Source organism: Diorhabda sublineata, chromosome 1 (assembly GCF_026230105.1).
Source record: "Diorhabda sublineata isolate icDioSubl1.1 chromosome 1, icDioSubl1.1, whole genome shotgun sequence".
NCBI classification, from domain to species: Eukaryota; Metazoa; Arthropoda; class Insecta; order Coleoptera; family Chrysomelidae; genus Diorhabda; species Diorhabda sublineata.
This window is the reverse complement of record NC_079474.1, coordinates 6,293,568-6,321,164: the sequence shown is the minus strand read 5'-3', so window position 1 is coordinate 6,321,164 and position 27,597 is coordinate 6,293,568. Positions and strand designations below refer to the sequence as shown.

Below are 27,597 nucleotides of genomic sequence, written 5' to 3'. Positions count from 1 at the left end.
TTCATTCTTCCATTTTCAATACTATTATTTACAATATACGTCATTTTGAGTTTTGAACACTTGACAACATTGCAAAAACATATCTTGTAGAGACAAGTAGTACTTCTAGTCGAGACTGTGATATAACCTTGTTAATATATATCGCTTCTTTACAGATATAGGTATTCTTTGGTTATAATTAAGTATGAAAATGTAAAATGATCTGCTTTCAATTGTGTCCATAAAATATAATTTTTTGCGGTAGACAACACTCAAGATTTATTTCGTTTTTTGTGTTGCCTATGCGTCAGAAAGAATGTTATTTAATAGTTCAAGACCAAAAAATTATGAATATAGAAGAAGCGTATTCTGATTTGACGACTCTGTTCATTTGATTTTTGATAACTGTATGTGGAAGATCGTGAATTGTCAACAAACTACTTAACTATTGGTGTAAATAGATTAATAAATTACAGTGATTTAAGTTACAAAGTAGATAAATATAAAGAAAAAAATGTTGTCATGTGTGAAATATCTCAACTATATAGGACGTTATAGAATTCTGGTGATTTTTTTAACTTTGTGGCTCCTAGTACTAGTGATGTCTGCATTTCCCGTTTTAAATTCAAATATAACTTACTCCGATAGTAAAGTAGCCGAAAGGTTGACGAGGGCATTAAGTGACTTGGATGTATTGAGGAAACAAAATGAAGAAATACAAGAAATATTCCGGGATATAAGTATTAACAATTTAAATGATGAACAAAAAGAAGCTATAGAAAATTTTCAAATGAGATTGACTAAGGCCGAGCGTCCTTTTGATAAACGTAAATTGGACAATATTAACCCAAAGGAAGAACCTAATTCTCAATATGAATTGCTTAGAAGGAGAATCTTTTCTAATACTAAAGAATTATTTTATTTTTTGAACGCGGGTCTCCAAGACCTTCAAAAGAAAGCTGGAGATGTAGCTCCAGAAATTTTAGAATCTATTAATTATTTAGTAAATATGGGAAATGAGCATAAAAGATCTTTATTGTATGACATTGAACAACTAGCAGATGTTGATGGATATACTACATGGAGACAAAAAGAATCTGCAGCATTGAGTAACTTAGTTCAAGAAAGGTTTATGTATTTACAAAATCCCCAAGATTGTGATACGGCAAAAAAATTAGTGTGTAATTTAAATAAAGGATGTGGATATGGTTGTCAGTTACATCATGTTGTTTATTGTTTTATGGTCGCCTATGGTACAAAACGGACTCTGATATTAAAATCTAAAGGTTGGAGGTAAGTCAAAACATTAAAAGATTTTCTATTCTGGTTGACTTATCCTTTTCTGACGATAATATTTAATATTTGAAAGATATTTCAACAATTAATGAAATGATCATAAAGAATAATATCTTACCTAATTTGTGATAGTGTTAACAACAGACTTATAGTTGTGTAACTTTTTTTTAGAATTGTATTCCTGTTATGTCTGTTTGAATATTTTTTCATTTAAATGTTTATAGGTCTTGCAATACATAATGATTAGTCTAATATTATGCAAAAATAAAAATGTTAACTTATAAGTCTCTTTCCAATTAATCAAGCACTTTGTGCAGTAAACCCATGGGCTCGACGCTCATAAGCTTTGACCTCAAAAATTAATTGGAAAAAAATGTTTTTCTCAAAACTTTAAAAATATCACAAATTATTTATTTGTTCTTTGTCTGAAATACAAGATACTTGATTAATTGAATTAAAAAATAGGAATACTATGGAAGCAATTAATTATAACTATACTTTGTCTTATATATAACCTTCTTGGGCTCTTTTATAGTCTTCTTCATTAAGTAGGTAATAATATAATAAATTCCTGGGCAAAATTAACACACCACTCATATTTTTCTCAATATTCTTTATTTATTGATAACTTACTATATGACAAGTAGGCCATGTACCTTGTTTGATAATGTTATTTAAGTTAACTATAGTATCACATAATCTTGTTTTGACAGTAATCCATATTAAACTTCGTTTTAGACTAAAACTGTTAACATTTTTTATAAAATGCTGATTAAAGCCAAGTTTCATGCTGCATGCTGTTGATTGTAATTGTTTTTATTACATGCATGTCTGGAAGTTCATTGGAAGTATGTCAAGTAAAAAAATGAATTGCCAAAGGAATTTGTCAATGAAGGAGGTAGTGCGAGCAGTGGTTTGTTAGGAAGACATCATTCCAGCATAAGTCTCATACTATCGAAGACCAGGACAAGGGCGAAAATGTTGCACTAATCAAATAGAAGATCGTTTATTGAGACATCGTGCTCATAAAAATAGAAGAGTCGCCAGCAATGTTCAAAATATCAATATATCGTCTCGAACTGATAGAAGACGTTTCCATGGAGCAGTGTTAAGCAGCAGAAGACCAGTCAAAAAACACTTGCTTACTAGAGAACACAAAGTTTAGAGATTAAATTTTGCAAGACTACAGAATTAGACTATCAATTATTGGAATCAGATTCTGATCTCAGATGAGACTAGAGTTAGCTTTAAAGCTCCAGATGGATGTGAGTGTGTCTGGTGAAGGCAAGGAGAAAGGTTTGCCAGCTGTAATATCTCTCATAAAGTGCCTTTTGGTGGTGGCTCTAGAATGTTTTGGGGAAGAATTTGCTTCGATGCTCGTACCGAATTGGTTTGTATATTATGTATGAGGTCTAAGAATGCCCAATATTACTTAGACAACATTATTGTCGAACATGTAATGCCTTTTGCTCTGTTTGTTGGCCCAAATTTTTTATTGATGCAACACAACGCTCGTCCCCATGTGGCTAGAGAGGTTATTGGCTACTTACATGATGTCAATATCCCTTTATCAGAGTGGCTACCTAACAGTCTGGAAATGAATTCTATAGAACACTTATGGAACTATCCCAAAAAGAGGATGCGAGGTCATAGTTTCCCTGGTTCTAATTACAATTAACTCATAGAGGTCACTATTGAAGAATGGGAGAATATACTGCTAGCTTTGAATGAATGAATGACACATATGCATCTATTTTCTTATTTATGCATTTCCCGCAAAAACAAACTTATGTGGAAAAAATAAGGCAAATTAAGGTTATGTTAAGGTCATATTTGACTAATTTGTAGGTGTTCATTATTATTTTAATGTAACTTAGTTTTATTTTGTGTTTATATTGTAAATATTTAGATTAATTGAAGTTTAGGATAATGTTTTGAACAGCACTGTTGTGATTCCATTTTAAAATCGCAAATGTAAATCTAATTAAGTTTCAAATAAATCATCAACTTATTAAAGTTCGAGGTAGAGCTAAAGAGGACAAACAGCTATACTATTATGTAGAATATAAATAGGATTATCAACAAAACTATTAGGATTAAAATGACACTTTTTTGAAAATTCTACTACATTGAATACTATATAAAAGATATGATATATATAAAATAACGGGGTTATTTAACAAACCATAAGTCAAATAAGTATAAACGATGGAAGTAAATAATTTTTTCCATAAAATCTTTTCCATTTCCTTTACCAGGAACTATGCCCATATTTCTGAAAATTTTTGGTTTGATTTAGATCATTTTCTTTCCATATATAACTATTTTTCTATTTCATTTAGGACAAGGGATGATTTTAAATAAATGATAAATGAAGGAAAGGTCACAAGTCAACTAGTTTATTTATAAATTTAAAAAGATATACAATATAAAAATAATATTTATTACATTGGTACAGTTTGAAAGTTTACAGTTTACATGTAAAAACCATGAATCATAAATAATACCTAATAGAAATGATCAATAAGACTATAATTTAAAAACCAAATGATGATCTAATTTGATTTTGGATGAACAATTTTATTTCACCAATAACTACAAAGAAATTAAAAATTAATAATGCCATACCACCTAAAAATATATGGTCTACCAAAACTGCACAAACCTAATATACCACCAATCGTCTCAAATATTCAAACCCCTATCACTCCATTATATAATTATTTGAACACAATTTTGAAAAGAATTTTATACCAAAAATAGGTAGGATATCAAAAACACATGGCAGGTCAAAGATAAAAAGATAAAGATTTCATCAATATAGGTTATTAATCATAGGCTAACAAAATAAACTCAAGGCAACAGGTATAAATTCTTTTAATTTGCCCTCTTTAGATCCATCCTTCTTATGTTGTTTCTGTTGTACTGCGTTGGCATCGATTTAAAATCGTTTTGGCTGGTCCGTAATCTTTAATAAGCATAGAGACAATACCCTCTCCTCCGAGGGCTTCAGTTAGTTCTGCGCATTTTTTGCGCGCATGAAGCATGCGCAGTGTAGATAAAGTGTCTCAAACGAGAGAGAAAACGAATATTATCGGCACCGTAACGTAGGAACGGTTTTTCCCGTACCAACTGTCCTTATAGGAGTATTACATATATGATCCAAACGGCTGGCAGGGTAAGAAAGGACATCCATACCACTCTTTATTTCTCTCTATTCTGATTATATCAAAAGGACGTCAGAGTTTCAAGTGGTAGAAATGACCAAAAAGGAAAATAATAAGTTTTGAATTTATTGACTAGTAGAGCCCTTCCTCTCTAGTCCAATAGTGCACTTTCACTTATATGGATATATGTAATACTACTATATGGACAGTTGGTATGAGTCATTTTCTCTCTTGTTCGAGACCCTTTATCTATACTGCGCATGCTTGAGAATGCTGAAACCTCGGAGAATAGAGAAATCGTTGCCATTCTGTCTTCCTTAGTCGAAACAGCTTCCACTTATAGAAACTACCCATTTAGAAGTATTAGATGTATGCTTATATGACACTTTCTCTAACTTTAATGTCTTCTCTATGGTAATAAGTCGATGAAATAAATGTCTATATAACCTCAACCCTATAGTTTATGTTTAAAGTATAATTTTGAAGCTCATAAAGTCGAAACATTTATCTGGCATTTGAAGCATTGCGTGAGCATGTGCTCAATTGGATGCTCAAATTGAGTACTTGGAAAGTTACAAATTTAATAGAGTTTTTATAAATAAAGATTGGTAATTATGAAACTCAGGACTATGTAAAAATTATTTATTTTTTAAATAAATATTGAATTTTGAATGCAATGAAAACTGAATTGTCTTTTCTAATTAAGAAAGAAAAACTTGTACCGAAAACTCCCAGTAGTATTGTGGCTCTTAATGAAATGTTTTAATTGGGTTGAAGTCACACATATCTGGAGAAGTCTAACGGAGTATGCCCATGCTGTCTGAGAAAACGATCAACAACATAAAATTTCTGATCGTTAAGAGGCTTATGAATTTGAATTATTTCTGATAATTCCCATTTTCTGAAACTTGGATCATGTTGCATGCTTAGATATTTAGATATTATTTTTTCAAAATCAGATTTAAAATATAGGTATAGTGTATACATTTAATTTCTCAAAAATAAGTAATAACAATGAGAATTATGAGTTGAAGCAAATTTATTTTTTGCAATAACAAATCTTGAAATTCATAGTTGCTTTTTGTATCTGTAAGTTTACTACCAAATAACTTTCATGTAGACTAAATATGGTGGTTTACTTTATGACAAATCGTTTTTATTTGATTATTAATATATCAGTGGGTTAATATTTCGGTAATGTTTTTATAATTTCTCTATTTAGATACCACAAAGGAGGCTGGGAAGAGATTTTTCAACCGGTTAGCAACACATGTACAGATCCAAGCGGTCAAACTACGGCTGGCTGGCCTGGAAATTCGGAGACTCAAGTAATCAATTTACCCATAATTGATTCTTTAGCACCTAGACCACCTTTTCTACCTCTAGCTATTCCAGAAGATTTAGCACCTAGGTTGATACGTTTACATGGTGATCCAATAGTATGGTGGGTGGGCCAGATTTTAAAATATCTTCTGAGACCACAAGAAAAAACAGCGAAAATGCTACAAGATACAATGGCTAAAATGGGTTTCAAGAGACCTATTGTAGGAGTTCATATCCGTCGTACTGATAAAGTTGGTACCGAAGCTGCTTTTCATGGTATAGAAGAATATATGTCCCACGTGGATGAATATTATAATAATTTGGAGTTGAAACAAAACGTCGACAAAAGACGAATATATCTAGCTTCAGATGATCCTAAAGTATTCCCGGAGGCCAAAAAATTGTATCCAAAATATGAAATAATCGGTGATCCTTCAATAGCCAAAACAGCTGCCGTATCAACCAGATATTCAGATTCCTCACTGTTCGGTATTATAAATGACATACATATGTTATCTATGAGTGATTATTTGGTATGTACTTTTTCATCTCAAGTTTGCAGGGTAGCATATGAAATAATGCAAAACTACTATCCAGACGCAACAAATAAATATCGTTCTTTAGATGATATATATTATTATGGTGGTCAGAATGCGCACAATGTCGTCGCATTATGGCCACATGAACCGAAACGAAAGGGTGAAATGTTAGTTGCAGCAGGGGACATTATTGGAGTAGCTGGTAATCATTGGAATGGGTTCAGTAAAGGTCGTAACCTTAGAACTAATCAAATAGCCTTTTATCCCAGTTTTAAGGTTAACGATAAAATAGAAACTGCTAAATTTCCTACATATTCTGAATTGCACAAAGCTCAATTGCAATAGGAAAAAATTAACAATAACTGCATCGGGTTTTGTTAACTGTGATCTTAATAGTCCACCAAAAATAAAAAAGGCTGTGTTTTCACATCAGGAATTAAATAGGGGCAAGTGGTAATAACTAACCCTAAATTAACTAATATTAGGTATTAAAAATACTGTATATTGTCGTTTTATTTTACATTACGACAGATAATAAGAAAATTGTGTTATTAATCAATCAGGATCTGATATAAAATTATTTTGAATCACATTATTTTACTGAAAAGTAGTTTTATTAATTGTTTCTATCCTCTCTTCATTTCAATTGTGAATATTTTACAATATTATTAACCCTTAAGTACTAACACATTAAAATACTCACTAATACACCGTATGAGAGACGCCTTAAGAAAAAACTGTTTTTTTTGCATCCAAATAAATTTTTTGTCAAGTAATTAACGAATGGACATTAAAACAATACTAAAAAAATTGTCTCATGTTTTTTTTTCACAAAATATTTGAAAAAATTTTAATATCCTTTTATTTTTGACACATCTTTATTTGCTAATGCTGTGAAAAACAAAATTATAGTAAAAAAGTAATTTATTTTTATAATAATAATGTATAAACAAATACATTAAGCAAGAAAACACAAGAAATGAACAAACTAATAAGAAAAAGGATAAAGTTGGGCTTGTTTGCAGCACTTTCTACACACCTTTTTTGGGCACTCTAAACAGATTGGTGTCTGGCAATGGAAGCAAACCTAGGCAATTCTCCTTTTCTTTTTGTAGTGACAAAGTGAGCAGTCTTTTCTTTTTTCTAGCTTTTCAACTCGCGTTTCCAAAGGCTAGTTCACCACATCATCAACGCCGAATATTCCACATATACTTAGTCTCAGTTTCTTCGGTTAAAATTCATTACCCAACCTCCTTTTCGTATGAGGTTCCATAAGATGAAATGCTAATTTTTCGATAAATTTTGAGCGTTGTAAATGCTCAATGTTCCTGAAGGATTCGTAAAGTATATACGCATTCACTGTACTAAAAAAAAAAACACTGCCATAGGTCACCGTTGGGTTCGATGACAACAGCTAAACTTACTACATTTCTCATCTAACGTGTCGACACCACCTTTGGTGTAGGTATAATCAGCAATGATGTCGGGCTTATTAGATAATGGGTCTATAATGGCATGGTGGTGGGAAGATGATAGTAAAAGAACAGCATTATTGATTTTTGTGGTGTATGAAAGCAGAGTAATATCTTTTGTATACCCGTATAGGCTTGTTCCTACTTCACGTTTTCTTGTTGGTAGGAAAACTGCCGATATTTTCTTTCTGTTCTTTTTCAGAGTACCAATGCATGTTGAAACCCTTTGTCTCATGGCTTGAACCCACTCAATCGAAGTGAACCAATTGTCAAAAGTCACTTATCTATTTGTACCATAAAGTGGATTTGAAAGTCGTAATACGGCCTGTGTAGATTTATTGAATCTCTGTTCATCATCTGATAGTCCGATTCCATCCGAGTTCCTACCCGTATAAATTCATCATATTGTTCTGTAGGTCTGTGGTACAGGCTATGCATTTTTTTAATGTTTAATTCCTCAGGCAGGTGAACTTTCTTTGATTCTGACAAATTATAGTGTCCTTTTCGTCCTTTAAATGACCGAATATGTTTCTTTACTGCATTATATTTTTCCTCAGATAATTTCCTGTGTTTTGAGGAAAGCTTTTCCATTTGGTCTTTTGGAGCCAATTCATACCTTTTTGAAGGAATTCCATTTTTTTCTTTTCTATCCCGTAAATTGATATAAACGCTTTTCGGCAAACAGTTACCTCTTTTAAAAGGTTTTGGTCATCTAAAAACCTTACTCTGTATGAGTAACTTGCGTCACGGAAACAAGCATTCTCCTCACATTTGCGTGGGCGGCGTCTTTGAATTTCTTGTACACTTATCTGACCGCAAATGTGAGCATTTTGTTCATCAACCGAGCCCAATAGATTGAATTCACTAATTATTTTAGCTCTACTACGTTCCGTGACATTTTCAAAGCAATTAAGCTTACTGCAACTACAATCTGATCCTGATACATCGCTTTGTAAATTCAGTTCTTTATTAACCTCAGATATTCTTCCAAAATTATTCCTCTTCTTTGTCTTCGTATTCCTTACACTAATTGACTCTTTTGGCTCCTCCACATAATCGTCACTGTCCATCATTTTTAACACACGAACTAAACACTGATTAACACACACCTAACCTCAAAGTGAAGCGCACTGACCGGACGGTGTATGAGGAACTGAACACGAAATGGCGGCAGTGGCGACTCATCACATGACTCATAGTGGACCCTTCTTTCCGTATTACACTTGGACTCTTTCTTTCCCTGCACACTACTTTTTCTTTTGCTTATTTGAAGCGACTAGCCTCGTTTGTTCTCTGTCTTGTTTTCACAAAAAATTAACTCAATTTTAATTTTTTTGTAACTTAGCCCATTTTTTCCCTGTATCCCTCAAATCTAAACAGAACATCGTAATATTTAGAAATATTTAACACTGTCAATAGCAAAATTCTCATTACACCTTAACTCTATGTCGCTATTATCACTGCCAACCTCTTCCCACCACTTTAGAAGGACGTCCTCATAATTTGTGTCGCCATATTTTACCCGCTTTGAGCCACTGGGTCCTTCATCCATTGTTACCGTTAACACTATAATCCCGTCTAGCAAACGGCACCGACGCTTAGAATTCAAATATCTCGATACAATTTCTCAAAGTGTGCTTACCAGCCTCTCATCTGTACCGATGTATACTGAAATTACATGATCGGTCGACGTTTAGAAGATATTTTAGACTCAACCTGCCAATACCGTCTGTGAGACGGTGTGCTAGTATTTAAGGGTTAATGTTTTAAAAAAATTTTTAGTTTATTTATATTTTTTTAACCCCATCTATTATACTATCTGTCCTTTTGAAGGATAACAAGTATTTGGTATGACTGTTGAAAGATACACGAAAAGGATTGTTCCAACGAACATGATATAATCCGAAATTTTTTATTAATTAAGACTAAAACTAATTGTTCACCCCCTTGTTAATTAATGTTTATTGTTAATATTTAGACCCCTCTCGCAGGTCTGTTGGTCTATAGTTTTAATCTTGTCATCTCAGGACTCTCTTCTATTAGTTGAATGGCATATCCACTAATGGATGTTCGCGATAAAATTTTTCATCGCCGATGAAGTTTAATTGGGTCAAACTTTTCTTGATCAATTCTTTTGAACGACAGGTTCTCACCACAGTTTTCATTCAACTTTTATCGATCAACTAAAATTGGTCAATTAAACTTGACTCGTGAGAACGCGCCTTTATTTCCCATTTATAGAGGAAAACCCTGTACAATTAGAACGGAGTAGATATTGTGCAATACCAAACGTTCACAGAATACAAATTTAATAGTTTCCAATTAAATAGTAATAAAATATAAACAAAATATATTTAATTATACCTTTTAACATATTTATTATTATCGATGGCGTGATAAATAATTATTTAACTTTGACAACAACTACGAATACAAATTACGTTGAATGCAGTTTTTATATCACGTGTTCTCCATTTCAATAAGTTAGCAAAAACAAAATTGATAACTTTAAATAATGATAAATATAAATTGTTAATCTACTTCCTGAAAAAATCGAAACATAAATAACTATCTGACAAATTTGCGAATTCAATTTTCAGCGACTTATTTGAACACACTGTTTACACCAACTTTCACGATTACACTGTCTGACGCGTGTTTCGATAACCAAGTTATCGTCTTCAGAGACTGAAAGCTTTACGCGAACGATGCGCTCCGATCAAAATCGAAATATACGTATAACGAGGTCAATGAAATAAGCAAAATACATTACAAATTACTATACGCTCACAAAAAACACGGTATAAACGGTATAACGGATATAAAACACGGTTGGAATCACTATCCGAACTTTTCAACATCTCTAGACCAGAATATATTTTTGAAAGTGCCTCTTGGATTACACTTTACCATATTTTTCTTTTTTCTGGCGACTCTTCTTTATTTATTTACGAATTATTTTGCATTGCCATTAATTCTTTATCGTTCAAAGGCACGCTATCGGTTGCTACGAATTCTTCGAGTTCCTCGACTGCAATACTCAGACCCCTCCATCATAATAGCGATATCGTCAACTACCTGTCTTATAGTATCTTGCAAACGTCTAGTTGGCGCCTCTACCACATCAGGCCAAAGGTTTCTCCAAACTTGGATCAAACAGCTCAGCTTTACTTAATTCCAAGCTGCAGCAATGTTTTGTATAGCAGTCATCATGTTGTAGGACTTCCACCAATCACGCATAGATTGGTGTATTCCATCTGTTTCTCAAATCAGCTGTCCAAATGTGTGGCGGTGATAGTAAGTCTTGAAGTTGCTATAGCTCCATGGCTATAAGCCATTTTTTAGGGCTGGGAATAGGATGAATCAAAGAGAAGCTTTCATAATGATTGGCCAATTCATTCCCGTTTTTAGAAGTTTCTTTTTTTCCAGGTGTTCATCCTCAAACCTGAAGTGTTAATTGGCTTTTACCATCAATTTTACAGTGCCTCTAAAGGAGTTTTGTTTGTTATAAGTTTTCTCTTTTTTCGCTAATAATTCTCCCTCCCCTGAACTCTTTAGATCTTTTAGACCTGACTGAGCCCAAATTTTTGTACTCCTCAAAATATTCTTCTTTTTCCTCCAAAGTTTCCCTCACAAACACCCTGCCTGGGGGAAAAATACCCTTGGACAGGAAACGTCAATGAAATGATCTCAATGTTTCCTTATGTTTTGGCTACTGAATACATTAAACCATGCAAAATTCGGTTTTTGTTTTGGGCTGTGCAGCCGTCACGAAAGAGCCTAATATGGATGATATATTCCTCAAATTTGAAAGAATTTTGAAGCATAAAAACAACCTCTGTTGATCCACTTCCAACCTGTTCCTCGGAACAAATAAAACATTCAGGCTACATCCGTTATACAAGTTCAGTTCGCTGGCGTAGAAAGCTTGTTGTATAGGAGTTCTAGAAGACTATGAACTTGCTATATGTCAAAACAGAAAGTTATTTCATATTATCTTTATTTTCGTTGGCGAGGTCAAATTAAGCTTTAGCACGTTTGTTATAGATTGTTTCTTCAACAAAAAGTCCAGATTTGTCATTAGGTACTCCAGTTTCAATTTTATTATCCATATTTGCACAATAGCCGCAAATGTCTCATTCTGCGAATTTAAATCCGATATTAAACTCCTTATATAATATAAAAATACATTGCTGCCTTTTTTATTAAATAACACACCATGAATCTGTGAAATTTTTATGACTCGCTGTGGTCAATTGTTTGAAATGGGAGTTACATATTGCCGCTTTATCTAAAAAATTGAGTTCCTCCTGTTTTGCGCTGAGATCAGTTTCCAAAGAACTGAACTTATCCATCTTTTTAATAGTTAATTACGCCCTTATCGAGTCGCATCTCCGATATGCCTTTTCCTTCTGGGGTACGTGTGGTACGATTTGAGCGAATCCTTATACCACAAAAGAGAGCCGTTAGATATTTACTCGGACTAAGCAGGGCTCACTGCAGTGACTTCTTTAAAAGATTAAAAATTCTGACTCTTTCTTCCTTATTCATCTTTGAATCCGTTTGCCTAATTCGTAAGTATGCTTCTCCAATTTCAGAAAAGTCGTTGCACGTTTAGGTTTACGTAAGAGCTCTATATTTTACAATGCAAAAAAATGCAGAATCATTTGCCAATTGAAATCCAATCGATATAATCTTTTCCCGCATTTCGCAATAATTGAGGAAATATTGAGGAAAGTGCCTTTTACTCGGTAAACGGTAATATTTCATTCCGGGCATGCTGCACACTGGTTTCATTTTTGCTATGGACTTATATACTTATTATTACCTATCACTATTACATATAATTTTTTTATTCATTGTGGTTTCCTTTTGTATATTGAAATTTTATTATATTTGTATCTTTATTTAGTTAGTTTTATGATTGTTTTTTAGTTTTTACAAGCTTTTGTCTACAAACTGTAATATTTTTTTTGATAATAAGACATTTCTGTCTTTCTACAGAAAATGCGCCTAAACATAACTTTGTCACTTTCAGATCTTTGGAGATTGTTGAGCTGTTTAAATTTTCAGTTGTAATGACTCTGTTTTTCTTTAAAATTACCTATGAATTCCTTAGTTGCATTTTTTTAGCAAGCTTCTTTGGTTTACACGTTTCCCGTTCTGGTTTTCAACAAAGTCTTCCCATAAAGAGGTTTCTTGAAAATTTCCTTCTCCCAATCTGATTTGATTTCGGTTAAATGGAGAAAAAATATTTGTCAAATTATTTCCATTAGCCAAAGAAAACTTGTAATGACCGGTTAGTTTTTTTTTGAGGTAGGCTTATGCCTCAGCAATTTGTAGTACGAAACCTCTGACTCTTTACTCCAGAATAATGACTGAGTCTATTTACGTTTTGGTCTTGTAATTGTTCGTAAGAAGAATGATATATGATTTTTACACTTCTTTCTGAACTACTTTTCACTAAAACAGCACTTCCACGATCAATAGTTTTTGTATAAAAAACACTAGCTAAGCAACTTCCGTACTGAAACACAGCAGAACATAACCTACAAACTGGTGAAGCTACAAACAGTGACCAGCGGGGCCTTTTCCTTTTGGCTCATTGAGCATGTGAATTTTTGTTTGGAAATGTTTGTAAAATAAGTGAGGTTTTGCTTGAAACTCTTCACTTTACATTTGAAATGGGATCTGTGAGTTTTTGTCTGAAATGTCTGTGATATTCACCTACAGATATAATATTAGAGATTAACTCGATTGTGACAACATTTGGACATGTGAGGTTTTGCAAGTTACCTCCTCACTTCTTAGCTGTATATTTATTGGTCGTAGTTTTTAAATATAAAACATTATTCCATAAATAATAAATTTTTATTTTTTAACGTGATTTTTTATGTATGCAGTAGATTTTTTCCCTTCCAGAATCTTAGATTTTCTTGATAACTACGAAATTTCATTATTTTAATAGTTTTTTCTCATGTAATCGATATAGTTGTGTCTAACTTTCAAATATATTTTCGATTTTATAATAAAACTTCTAATTTAATAATCGTTTTCATAACAAATATTTTATATGTGTAATCAAAAACTCACGTTTTCTAGCTACGTAATCATTTATAGTGGTAAAAACTACTGATAACGCATAATGTCATAGTCAAATCATGAGTTGATGAAATTAAACTTGTTATGCAATTCAATGTAAAGCGAAAATAATTTAACGCGTAAATTACGTTCAGATAAACATTATTCCGTATGAAACAGAACATTCAGATGGTACGGATTCGTTTTATCGAAGGCCGAAGTTGAATATCACGTTCTTCGTGGTATTAACCAGGAAGTAGCTGTTCAAGCCAACAACCGAATCATGAAATTGGAAATAATTTTCACATATCTCCGTCTACTTGAGATATACTTGACTAATGGTTTCGCATTTGGAAGTGAAGATGTCTCCAGAACGCTTCTACTGAGGAATGTTTAACTACATGAATCAAGTAGCAGCGCCGGCTGGCTGTATCTTCAGTTCGGATTAGTGACTCGTTACATTACTCCAAAGAGACGCAACAACGTCGAAACTAGTCAGTGGTTACGATCCTCTCCTTGTAATTTCAAGCTCTAAGGGATGCCAATTTCGGCGGTTGTTTGATGACATCACGTTCTTCGAAGGAGATGTAATTCAATATTTTTCGTGGTATTGGCGTTTTCATAGTGGGATTATAGCAAAATTACACCAAAGTGTACTAAATCTAATATATTCCGAGCTTTCGAATACTTATGTATTCATCGTCTGGGGCTTATATTATGGACAAGTAAAATATTTATGAATTGAAACGCAGTCTTCGCCAGTTAGATTATGAGCGTTTTCTTAGAGGGATTAGTGGCAAAATTAAATACCAAAGTGTGCTAACTTAAATATATTAATGAGCTAATACTTATGTGTTCATGGTCTGGGAATTAATTAGTTAAGAATTGAATGAAAAACATTAGATTCAACAAATTCAAAAATATTTATGTCACGAGTCAATTTGAATATTGATTTTTGAAACTTATGAATTTATTGTTTTAATGAATTCCCCGACGATGAATACATAGGTATTCGAAATCTCAAAAATATATTAGAGATAATACGTTTGGTGTTTAATTTTGCCACAATCCCACTAAGAAGACGTTTCAAATTTTTTCAAAACACATTATCCCTTTCACGAAAAAAAGTCACAAGAGCCCAGACGAGACGAGTGAAAAGCGTGGGGCAGCGTAACCATGTCATTTTTAACCAAAAACTGTTGTTTTGAGATGGCTGTGTGTGTAGGTGCTTTGTCATTCTGAAAGAACTTGTTTAATTTCAGCAAAAAATCGGGTCTTTTTTGATTGAACATTGTCTGGCAACTTTCTAACACTTCTAAATAAAAGTTTTACTCGACTCCCTGACTTGGGGGAACAAAACAAACAACGGGATTGACGACTTTTTTGACGGGATAACGTTGGCATCGTCCATTAACTGTTGCTTTGTTTCTGAGTCATCACCAACAATGATCTTTGTCAGAAAATCTTTTACCAAGAATAAAAAACGAAACTGTTTTGTTTTTCAAAATGTTCTATCATTTAAGTACATTATTGTTATTATTATTAAATCAATTGCTATTTGCGGGGGATAATAATAAATCTATATTTTTCAATGAAGCCATGTTTTTGGTGGATTATTGGGATTAAATACAAACGTTGAAGATCACTCCAATAACGCGTACTCGAAATTCTAAATCAATTCTCTTCCGTTTCTGGATTAAAATGATTTGTAATATTAAAATAATCAAATATTTTTTGGCAACCTTCGTGTTAACTACCCTTTGGAAATGAATTGTCTTACTGGCTTTGAAACCTGACTTTATAGACTTGTGAAAGTAGAAGAGTTGTTTATTATTAATCAAGATCTATTTAGCCGACTATTTATATACAACTGATCTCTAGATAATTCGAGTATAGAGTGTAAATAAACAAAAAGGCCTTCTCTATAAAAAGTCCCAACACGATGTAATGTCCTATAAAAACTGTACAAAGGATGCCGCTTTATAACTGGTGCATTTTAGGAAATGTACCCGACGTATATGCCCAACTTCAGATTCTTTTCTTTAACTTTTCACTTTTTGTCGTGATATTTTGTCTTGATTTTAGATCAGTTTTTAAAATAGGTGAAAATATTGGCGTTTCGACCTACGTCGGTCTAAAACAAAATGATTTTCATAGAAAAGAGACCTAAAATCAAGGCAAATCATCATGAATAACTTCCGATTCTCTAAACCTAATCCAACATCACCTGCTTCGCGGTTTATGTCAGAGGACGAGTTCATAACAATTGTCTTTATTGTTAAGCATTAATTGAAGATTACAAAGATGAATCCTCATTCGGTTAAACTAATTCTTGAAAGTAATACAGCTGTTGGCGTTTTCAATATATTTTTATCATGGCCTAACGACCAACCCTGGGACAGGCCTAAGAACGTTGTATCGAAAGAGTTTAGCTTTGAGAAAAACCTCATCTCAATAATAAACTGTACAAACAAGAGGGATCAAAACACCATAAAAGAAATTAATAGTCGGAACTGGAATAGGAGTGTACGGGCCCAGAACAAAACACTCTAAAAGCCTGATAAGCTCGCTAATGCGGGGCAGACAAGCCCTCCATGGGACCCGAACCCTTCCGTGGTATCAGCTACAGAACAATGGTAAAAGCACTGGAAAAGAAGGTAGACAGGAGGAAAACCAATTATTGGGACAACCTACAGGGGTGAGACAGACAAAGACACTTCTGGGAAACTATAACCAGAGTAGATCTACTGAATGTATCAACCTAAATAAGAACAATCTACGAATACTAACAGGGGCACTGTCGCCTCAACAAACACCTGAAGACGCTAGACCTAGCAAATAATACGGCATGCAGATTTTATTGCATAAAGGAGGAAATCTACCCACATTCTGCTTGAGTCAAAAATGATTAGGTATTTTTCTTCCGGTAGTGAGTTTTGTTTTGTATTGTTTTTTGTGTTTTATTGTGTGAAGAAGATATTCTTTAGATATGTTTCAATGGAACTAATACAGCTAAGATTGAGTATTGTTGCAGTTTTTTTAACAATGAGCTTTCAAGCAATTTATAAACTTCAGAACACTTGTATTCATTTTGTGCTTAAATTACGGTAGTTCTTTGGATAATAATTTCCAGTGTTGCATTCAAGCTTATCATACACGAGTGAGTACTTTTGAAGGTTGCAAAGTGATAACCCAGTGGCAACTGAAACGTACAAGGACAAACTTAAAACTTGATGTGGAGTTAAATCCTTTTGATTAGGTGGTAAGAGTTTTACTCAGAATCCTGCTCATTATCTACAAGTTTCAAATATACTCAGACTATCTTTACCACATTCCTACACGAAATACAACGCGACACAGTCAGAAATAACCCATCAAAGCCACGTTTTCGGGAGGATCTTTGGTACTTCTTCAAGTAACAACTCTTTAAAAAGATATTTCGCAATAAAACTGAAATGAATAAGCTCCAAATAACTTCACAAACTACACATAAACTTACGACACAAGCATTTGTTTATACCATACCCTTTGTCTTCACCATTTGAGATGATACTAATATTTACCACAACGAAGGAAGTCTTCGTATGCTGTTGCTAGCAGTCGAGGGGACGAATGGGGCAGCTTCCTTTTGTGCGAAGAGCCGTCTATTGGCGAGCCAGGGGTGACAAGAGTCTTGGAGACAACAGAAATGAAAAATTACGGGCAGATCTCGGGTAAAACATTATCGAATGGCTATCACAGTGTAAAAATCAATGGAACCAACATGTAAGTCGAATGACAGCTGATAGACTGGTAAAAATAGCGAGGGATGAATCTCCAGTCAGAACACGGAGTGGAGGTTGACCACGAAAGAGGTGGAGTGCTAATCAACGCCAGGATGAGGAAAAATATCGAAGAAGGAAGATTAAATTAGATTAGATCTATTATGGAAGAAATAAGAACAGGTCTTGTGCTCTATTATTACCGAAACTTTCAATAATAATTAATTTCCATGACCCGCGTCTTGTTTTCAATATTTTATTTACAGAAAATTTGTCATTTCCTCAATAAATTCAATTTTGACATGAGAGAACAATCGTGTCGCTACCGCCACGCAAGTTTAGATACAAAAAAATTAAAAAAAAAATAATTTACGTCGTCTAATGTTTAAAGATATTACTAATATCATTTTAATCCAGAAAAAAATTACTCTTCTAGGTAATATTTTTATATTGTATAATATTAAATAGTCAAAAATGTTGCTTCAAAATTACAGTTGAACATTTTAATGAAATTATGAGGAAATTTCGTGTATGGCGCAACGGAATTTTTGAATCTCTACAGTGTGTTTTAATATAATATAGACGGAAACCGGAAAATAACCGTATCTGAATCGTATCCAATGATATTTTAAATGTGAAACTTACATGTCAAAATTGTACTGTATTAAAATTTTTAATGAAAACTTTATCAATTCCAACAGCTACTCCACTTGAAGGGAATATTATTATAAAGGTCATATATACTGTGCCCCTGGATGGGTAAAAGATAAAAAAGTTCTCGATTTAAATTTTCATTCTTTAGAGTCCAGCCCTGCTTGGTGGAAGACAAATTTTAGTATTGAAAAATTAAGTATTTGGAAATTTTCAAAAAACTTATTTCTTGAACAACTGGCACTAAAAGTGACACCCTTCTGAGACAGGGGCAGCGGAGCCCCCCTCGTTTTTTTTAATTAGAAGATAAGCTTAAGGTTATATTGAGTGTAAATCAGTACTGACTAGTTTAAATTGCCAACGTATTAAACAGTTCTCCGCGCCCCCCAAGCTGCGAGGGGTGCCTCCTGCTCCCCGGAAAGAGCTGCGAGACTCCCCGTAAAGGGCGCCTTTCTTTAAATAATTTAAAATTGATGTTATATTGGGTGTATATTAGTATTCACTACATAGTACTCATAGATTGTTAATTTTATGGTTGGTTGAGGTTTTAAATGGAATCCAGAATAATAATAATAACCTAACCTAACTTTCTCAACTGTTAGGTGAACTAACTATAAATGAAATTGCCACGCCACAGTCTTAGCAAGTCTGTGTCAAAATTTTGGGCTAATTAGTTTTTTTAAAAAGCCAGTTAGTCAAATTTGTAAAATAAAAATGGAAGTAAGTAATTTTTCTTGGGTAATTTTAATAATTAAGACATAATCCGACCCCGGTGATGATTAATGGACACGCCAAAAACGAGCTACGTTCCGTTTCACATAAAGCTGAAAAAACACATATTTTCAAAAATTAATATGAACATTCGACGTTCCATAATCAATCTAGACTTTTAGTAACACCAACGCCATTTTTAACAAGGGTGCTTAACTGGATCATTGAAAATTTGCCGCACATATTTTATTTTTCTTGTTAGTATGCTGAATAGTAAATTACATAACAAGTTTGGAAAGTAATACAATTCGCACTAGATACTGTTTTGCACGAGCCGCATAGCGGCGAGTGCTGAAACATAACGAGTGCGAAATACTTACCAACGAGTTGTGTACACTATTTTTCCTACGACCACGTGAAGGATTCTTCAAAAAAACGTATTTTTTAAATAAGAAAATCAATTAAACAATATCACACATGTGTTGAAAAATATTTTTTATTTTGTAATAGCATCTTCTATTATTTCTGGAGGGGTACAATCAAAATCACTAGAATCCATTTTTTGTTAGCACAATACTTACAATTTTACAAAATGACTGCTTGTGTGTTTGACAATTAATATTAAAGCCTACTTAATATAATTTTTAAACTTTTAACTTACCTGTTAGTAAAATCAAGACAGTCATGAATAATGTTTTCCTTCACTATGGAAAATAAATTTTCATTCAACTACTTTATACATTACCCAGTAATATTAATAACACTTAATTTTAACGTTTATATTGTCTTGCAGACCCTAGTAAGTATTTGAACACAAATCACAACAAACTTACACTAATATAACCTCAAAAAAATCATATTTTCCACTTCTTCAGTCTTCTTAAATTTGGCCTTTTGCCTTTCGGCACCCAGCCAGATTCATATTGTATTCGCGTATTCCCTCTATCTTTCGAGACCACATATAACATAAGAAAAAGAAGTATTTTAATACATGTATGTTTTTTTATTTTTTAGTACATGTGTGAAATAAGATACTTTCTTAGGTAAAAATGAGTGTGCAATCTATCATTCTCATAAGTGGTCGTAGGAAATAGTATATTGTGCAACAAGTGGAAAAACTTTTCACTCATGCTGCACACTATAATTTTTCTACAACTGCACAATTTGAAAGAATAAAAGTAATGGAACTTAATGTTTATTTTTATGATTAGCAAAACCAAAATAATACTAAAGTATCCTCTTAACTGTTAAATAATATTATTTAAAATTGTAGTTGATTGTGAAATTTTTACAATTTCGTATAGTTAAACCCGGAACGTCATGTCTTTTTATTAAATTTTCTGTTATGTTAATTTTAGATGTTAAGGGTTGATTTCATATACGGTATATTTTCTGTCTCCATTTCTGTGAAGGGTTCGAGTGGTTTTTCAATGGAATTGACGATTTTATTAGCAACGTTAATTTTATTTTTAATAGACTCCTCGACGTATCCTTCTGCCACGGTACTGCATTGCTTTCCTGCATGGCGTTTTAAAGTTAATATGTCCCCTCCTGCATTTACTAAAATTGTTGCCGAAGAACTTCTGAAGCGGTGACCTGTGTATAGATGGGGGCTTTCTAATTTTCAAGAAAATCCAATTGTCTTTACAGTACTACCGAATTTGTTAATGCCAACTACCTGTACACATTTTCCGTGTTGATAATTTAAAAAGAAACGTTTTTCTCATAAATCAATCGGTCGAAGAGTAGCATATTTTTTATATATCTCATAAAATTCGTTCTTGGCTTTTTTGTTTTCGTGTTATCTAATTTCACAAGTAAAGCTGAATTTAAATCCACTAAATTATGGATTCTTAACTTCCACAACTCCCCTCTACAACATATAGCTACTACTGTCTGCAAATAAAAATACCAGAATTAAAATTTTACAAAAAAATTCTCTCATATCATATCAAAACTCATATTTTCCACATTAAAAAAAAGACACTTTACAGAAAAATGTGAATTAGTCTTCTGTCACTTGGAGTTAAATCCCAAAAAATAATCGTAGTCGAGAGTTTTCTAACTTTTCTCAAGAATTATTTTACCTATCAGGGGACACAGTAACAATTCATATTTTGTTTTTAGTAGGGTGTAATCAAAATAATATTTTATGTAAAGTACGAGGCATATTTTTTAAGTAAGTACCGTTTTGGAATTAAAAGAAGAAGTGCCAAGATATCGCAATTATTTTATTTTTACATGAAAGCTTGTACCTTAATCTACTTTTCTACATAATTTCCGTGAATATTGAGGCACTTGTCATAACGTTTTTGAATACCCTCCTCATAAAATTCTGCCGCCTGACTTGTTAACCACTGTATCACAACTGTTTTGACTTATCATCGTCTTGAAGACGCTGACCGCCCAGGTGTTTCTTCAAGTGTAGGAACAAATGATAGTCGCTGGACGCCAGATCAGGTCTGTAGGGAGGATGATCTAGAGTTTTCCAATGAAAAGATTTGATGAGATCTTTGGTCCGATTAGCCACATGTGGACGGGCATTGTTATGCAGCAAAATGATACCCTGCACTCACCCATTTCCTTACCATTCCATCACTCATAATGTTTTGTCCGTAAACTTCACAGATCGCACGATGAATATCGATCGGTTTTACGCCTTTACCACTAAGAAATCGTATGGCGTATGACGTACTTCACAATCGGCGGGACTCACGATTGTCGGAGGCATCTTAAACACTCAGTAAACAACGTACACAATGAAGAATCAGACTGTAATGGCGTCAGTGCGTAGACAAGAGATGTAGGTAACCAGCGCGCATATGCGGAACGCCGACCTTGGGGTTGCGGCGGCGGAATCACAAAACGGTACTTACTTAAAAAATCTACCTCGTATATAAGGATTATTTGAAGAAATATTTCCAAATATACTCTTACGACTGGTTTCATAATCTCACTCTAACCGGCACTTTAATTAAAGGTTCCTTTAGATTAAAGGACCTTATAACTTACGGCTGGTTTCATAGTACATTTGAAGGAAACTTTAAATTTAAAGTTCCCATTAAATTAAAGCGCGCGATTCATAATTTTCATTTAGTCTAAATTTGAACTTTAAGGTGAAGTCAGAAATATTTCACTTTAGCTCAGCAAAGTCTCCTTAGAATTCAAACATAGGCTATGCTTGAGTTCTAAGCTTACCCAGGCGTGCCTATTCAAGATATGACGCAGCACAAAAATTACATTATTTTCACGTGAAAATTCAACAGCTTGCGACGATACAATATTGCATGATAGGAAACGCCAAAATTTAATTGGGGGCGGCTCAAATATGATCGAGACAAATGATGACACATTTATTTATTATCGAAAATATTTACAAAAATTGACAGTTTTTCTAGGTAATTTCCCTCATTAGTAACACATTTTTGCCCCTTCTCCGGAAGCCATATGCGCACAAACTCCTCGGCCTCGTCGTCGGTGTTTTGACTTCCTAGGGCTTTTTTCAGTGGTCCAAATATGTGGTAGTCGTAGGGTGATAAGTCCAAACAGTAGGAGGATGTTTTAGTATATTCCACCCCAGTTCTGATATGGTATCGAGCGTGAGACGCGCGGTATGAAGGCGCACGTTATCGTGGAGAAGAATCGCACTTTGCATTGGAATGCTCTTCCGTTTCAAGGGATAAGTGGATTTCACGTATATTTTTAGAGACAGTTAGGGTAGTATACAACATTTACGGAACGTTATGTGCAAGGAAATCCACGTACAGCACTCCCCGACGATCCCCGAATACAGTACACATTATTTAACCTGCGAACCTTGTTATGTTCGCTTTGATTGGTGCCCCTATCTCCTTTTTCCACTTTTTAGACATCACCTTGCTTTCGGGAGTGTATTAGTGTACCCATGTATCGCCTGTAGGGAAGATTCGCGTCGAAAAACCGTCCCCCTCCGCCTCGTATTGCATCAGCAAGCAGCGACAAACTTCCAATTTTTACTCCAAATTCAACAGTTTGGCAACATATTACGTCGTTATTTGCGTGTTGAAGGTGTTCATGGATGATATGATTCTTCACTACCAATACTAATGCCGAGTTCCGTCGAAATTTTTCAAAACTACCGAATTAATTTCGTAAACACCGAACAATTTCCCCGTTTTGAATGCCTTTCCACACCTAAAAACGAACGACAATACGTTGCGCAAACAGGGGTTTGCACTTGACGTTCAATTATGATCGTATCATGCGTGAAACGTGTATTAGCGACAAAAAACTATGCCACACTGTTAGTAAGGAACTCAGTTAATACATAATCAAGCTGCGACCTTCAAAACATACAGGCGAGCAGGATACGGCTTTTGTCTCGATCATATTTGAACCGCCCTCGTAATTACAAAGTTCCGAAATAAAAAAATATTTATCGCGCATTCCGCGACGAAAAAAATTAGTCTAGGTCAATGTTTGGGTTCCAAATACATCAAGTTCATTGGTAGATATACAAGATTGAGATAGATTCAATTTATTATAAAATTTAAAGCTTCAATGAAGTATAAATATAATGCCGATCATCGAATAGTAAAAATGCTATCACAGATTGCCCATAATCGGCTTACAAACGTAGATAAGGAACCCATCAATAAGAATTGTACAGAGTTGAACTCAATATTACAAGCGAAGGTAATTTCAGTAAAATTAAATTCAAAGACGAATTTGTTGCTTCCGAGTTTTATAAACTAGATTAAAAATTACATACCACTTTTTGATGAAATTTACTCATAGAGCTAAAAAATCTTTGGCAGAAAAAGTTATTAAGACCATTTTTTGTCTATTCTTGTTCTTGTTGTCATAATTTAGATTCAATGCAGTAAAATTAAACTGGGGAATAACTTTTACACTTCATAACTGACAGTTTCCTGGAAAATTATAATATTGTGATTATCAAATTCCTCCTTGATAAGTTGCTCCTGTTTTTGGTGACACATATTTTTCGACACGAGAAAAAAACACGTTCGTTTCTAACCGCTACTGCACGAATACTAAAATAGTGACGGATTACCTTCAAAAAATGATAAAATATGGAATAAAAGGTGAAATGATATGATGAAGATATTTGTCAAAAAGTTTGTTTCTTGGATAGCATCTCTTCTGGACATTCCTCGGCGACAGAATCGGATAAAAGCAATTAAAATCACTTTTTGAGTTTCTGTTAATTGTTTGGCCTCTCATACCACATACTTTATTATTCACAAAACTTTCATTTGAGAATAATTTTACCTTCAGACACCGCAAGCTTGCACACAACTAATTAATGAATATGAAGCGGAAATTCTACTAAAAGTACCCATCTGATGATTATAGAAAAAATATTTCGAATTATGTTCTCAGTATTATTCGATTTAGTAACCGATTTTATTTAGGATTTCCAAGGGATTAATTCTTTTGATGTAATTTTGTTGTTTATCTATACTTTTAAATGATTCACTGATTCGGAAAATTAAATATTGTAATGCGGACCTGGACAAATTGTTTACAGTTCGCTTTGGGGCGTCTCATATTTCTTTTTGTAAATATTTTTGCTATTTGATAATCGGCTTTATGCAAATATTCTCTTCTTGAATAATCCTTAAGAACTAACAATTATTTTTTTTATTTTATAAAATTCGATATCATTAATTACAGAATTCTTTTTCAAATGAATTGCCCATTTCTATAAAACAATGAAAATTGAATGTAAATGTAAAATAAAAATCAACCATCATTATTTTTCCCAAAATTCTTCCTTTTCTGAAGAAATAGTTTTATTCCACAATTTAGTAGTTCACTGTACATAAAAGTACCTACATGATCGAAACTTATAGTTTTAATCTTTGATATTATATGTTATTTATTATAAAAATACGCTAAAATATTTTGTTTTTCTCTAGTGTTATTTGTGTTGTTAAGATATTCGAATTTTTTAAGTAGTGTTATTACAATATTTCATAAATAATAAAAATCATCTTTGTTAAAATGAGTTCGTCGGTTATCTTTTACATTGAGATAACCTATACGTAGGTATAGCGTCACAATTTGATTAAATCGAAGAAATTGTAATAAAATTGGTTATATTTTTTGTAAAAAGCAATTATAAATTTTTATGTTAATTTTTTGTTTTAGTTTTCATTGTACTTTCATCTAAATATGGCATTTTCTAATTATCCAAAAAAGAAAACATTATTCACTCATGGTTAATAACATCATCAACACTTTATTTTCTACTCCTTTATTCAATATATATGTTTACTCACAACAAGTAGCATCGCCGAAATAAAGTATCATCAAAAATGAAAGACCAAAATTGATGAATTGACATAAGTAGAAAAAAGAAAGAAACTACAGATCCAGAATTTTCCTTTTAAGAAAGCCAAAAGCGTATTATGACGGGTAAACGTCTGTCTAATAACAGACACTAAAAGGAAATACAAAGAGACCAAAATTTAACGATTACATTGGATTGAGCAGAAGATAATGAACAAATTATTAACATACTGACTCCCCCATATAATCGAAGGCTAATCAGAGTTGAAAGCGATGGATGCAAAATACCAAGTAGTCAAAAACATGTTATGAGAGGAAAACATCCGTCCAACCAGAAAACACGCAATAAAGAGAAATACGAATATTAAAGAGACCAAAATTTAACGAATGAATTGGATTATTAAAATCCTGATGCTCTCTATAAAAGGCTAATCAGAGTTAAGAAGCGATGGATGCAAAATAGTCAATTTAAGAAAGACAAAAACATGTTATGAGAGAGTAACATCCGTCTAACCAAAAAACGCACACTAAAAATAAATACAAGAAGAAAAAGACTTTTTTTCCAAATGAATCCAAAGGAAACAAACAAAGGAAATTATATCTCATTATGGAGGATCAAAAAGAGTTTAAAGGAGCAACAGATCCATAATACTCCTTTTAAAAAAGCGACATACACTAAAAATAATTGGAATAAAAATCTGGAAGCCGAAGAAGAAAACAATAAACATAGTGATGATGCTAAATTGACTGTCGAGGAGAAACAGTTTTAAAAGACTCCTTTTAAGAAAGCGATAACTCTATGTATGACCAAGTTAGATACATTAGAAAGAATATAAATCTAGAAGTAGAAGAAGAAAATGATAAACATAGTGTTCAGGTGAAAATAACTTTTCACCAGATCAAAGAACATGTAAGTAGCAATAAACATTTGTCGAGTTGTAAGTAACATGCACAAACAGGAAATACAAGAAGGAAAAACCGAACACACTTAAATTTACTCAATGAATTGACACAACAAAAGGAGAAGAAAAAGAAAATGACAGAACATACTTACCATTAATTACGAAGAGATTGTGGAGTGTAGAGGTAATGAGAACCGTTTTAAATACGAGGAAAGCTGAAAAAATATCAGCAAATTGTTGTTCGAAGACTCACCAAAATAGCGCTAGTGTAGCAAATGGAAAAGATATGAATCTACCAGTTAAAAACATAGTGAAGTGTGGTAGGTTGTAAAATTTAATATTTTCCTTATTCACGTAGTCAAAAATAATTTGTTAGATAATTATAACCTTTGAAGTTCTTCAAAAAACGTGGATAGTGATTTGATATCAACACGCCTTTTGGTTATTATATTGTAACGTTTTTCGTATTTATTTACACTCATTTTATTCGTGGGGTGAATTAATAAAGAGTGGCTCTTACGGTCTTAATTTATTTACAAACTTATAAATATCACTTATATAATTTCTGCCATTACTTTTACCAATTCGTTCTTTTCACTACGACTATTTATTTAAAACTTAACTAACTGCGTTTACTCAAATTATTTATATACCTAAATAAAATTCTACGAAGTTCTAGAAAAAAAGAAACAAAAGAAATAAATAAATAGACTTAGACAAAATTATTTGTTACTAAAAAAATTATCTACAAATAAACATTAAACGAATTCCGCCATTTATAAAAAATGTGAAAGACGCCGCGCGAATTCGCCGAATTTTTAAACTTCCATAGTAGCTGGACTGTGTCGGCTTAGGGAACTATTTTGCGAACTTGTTATATTGAAAATTTATTGAATTTATTATTGTTAATATAAAGATAAAAAAAAGTATCAACAATGGGAAAGTTGTGCACAGTGAAAAGTTGTCCAGTTGGTCGAAAATTAGTAAAGAGTTCGATATATCTCAACTTATATCTTTTTTTCTACCAACAGTATGCATAACCACAATACTTATGAATTTAAAATAAGAATTTCATTTTAAAACCTTTCCACTTGCTACTAAAGCGCCACCTTCATTTGCTCCTTTTCAACAGACACTTTTGATACACTGAAAAGATTCTCCTTAACCTCCACACTCCATAGAAGAGTTTGATAAGAAATACATCCAAAATAACCATCTGGTTGGAAAAGCAACTATGAAGTACCTTGTATGGTAGCTGGGAGCATGTAATTTAAGATAATTTCAATATAGAACTAAACAAGTGTAGAAAATTATTTCCAAAATAACCAAAAAATTAGGAGAATGTGTTCAGAAATAAGTATAATAAGGGTATTGTAAAATAAAAACAATTCTTGTTTTTACTATTATATTATATTTTCAAT

The 27,597-nt window shown here is 32.9% G+C and overlaps 1 protein-coding gene across 1 annotated transcript; it reads left to right on the top strand.

Annotated features, from left to right (window-relative positions):
• Window positions 1-86: 86 nt before the first annotated feature.
• On the top strand, window positions 87-27,597 carry LOC130444313 (alpha-(1,6)-fucosyltransferase). Its single transcript, XM_056779395.1, has 2 exons — window positions 87-1,272; window positions 5,665-27,597. The coding sequence occupies exons 1-2, from the start codon at window positions 494-496 to the stop codon at window positions 6,647-6,649; spliced, it is 1,764 nt and encodes a 587-aa protein (XP_056635373.1). The 5' UTR covers window positions 87-493; the 3' UTR covers window positions 6,650-27,597.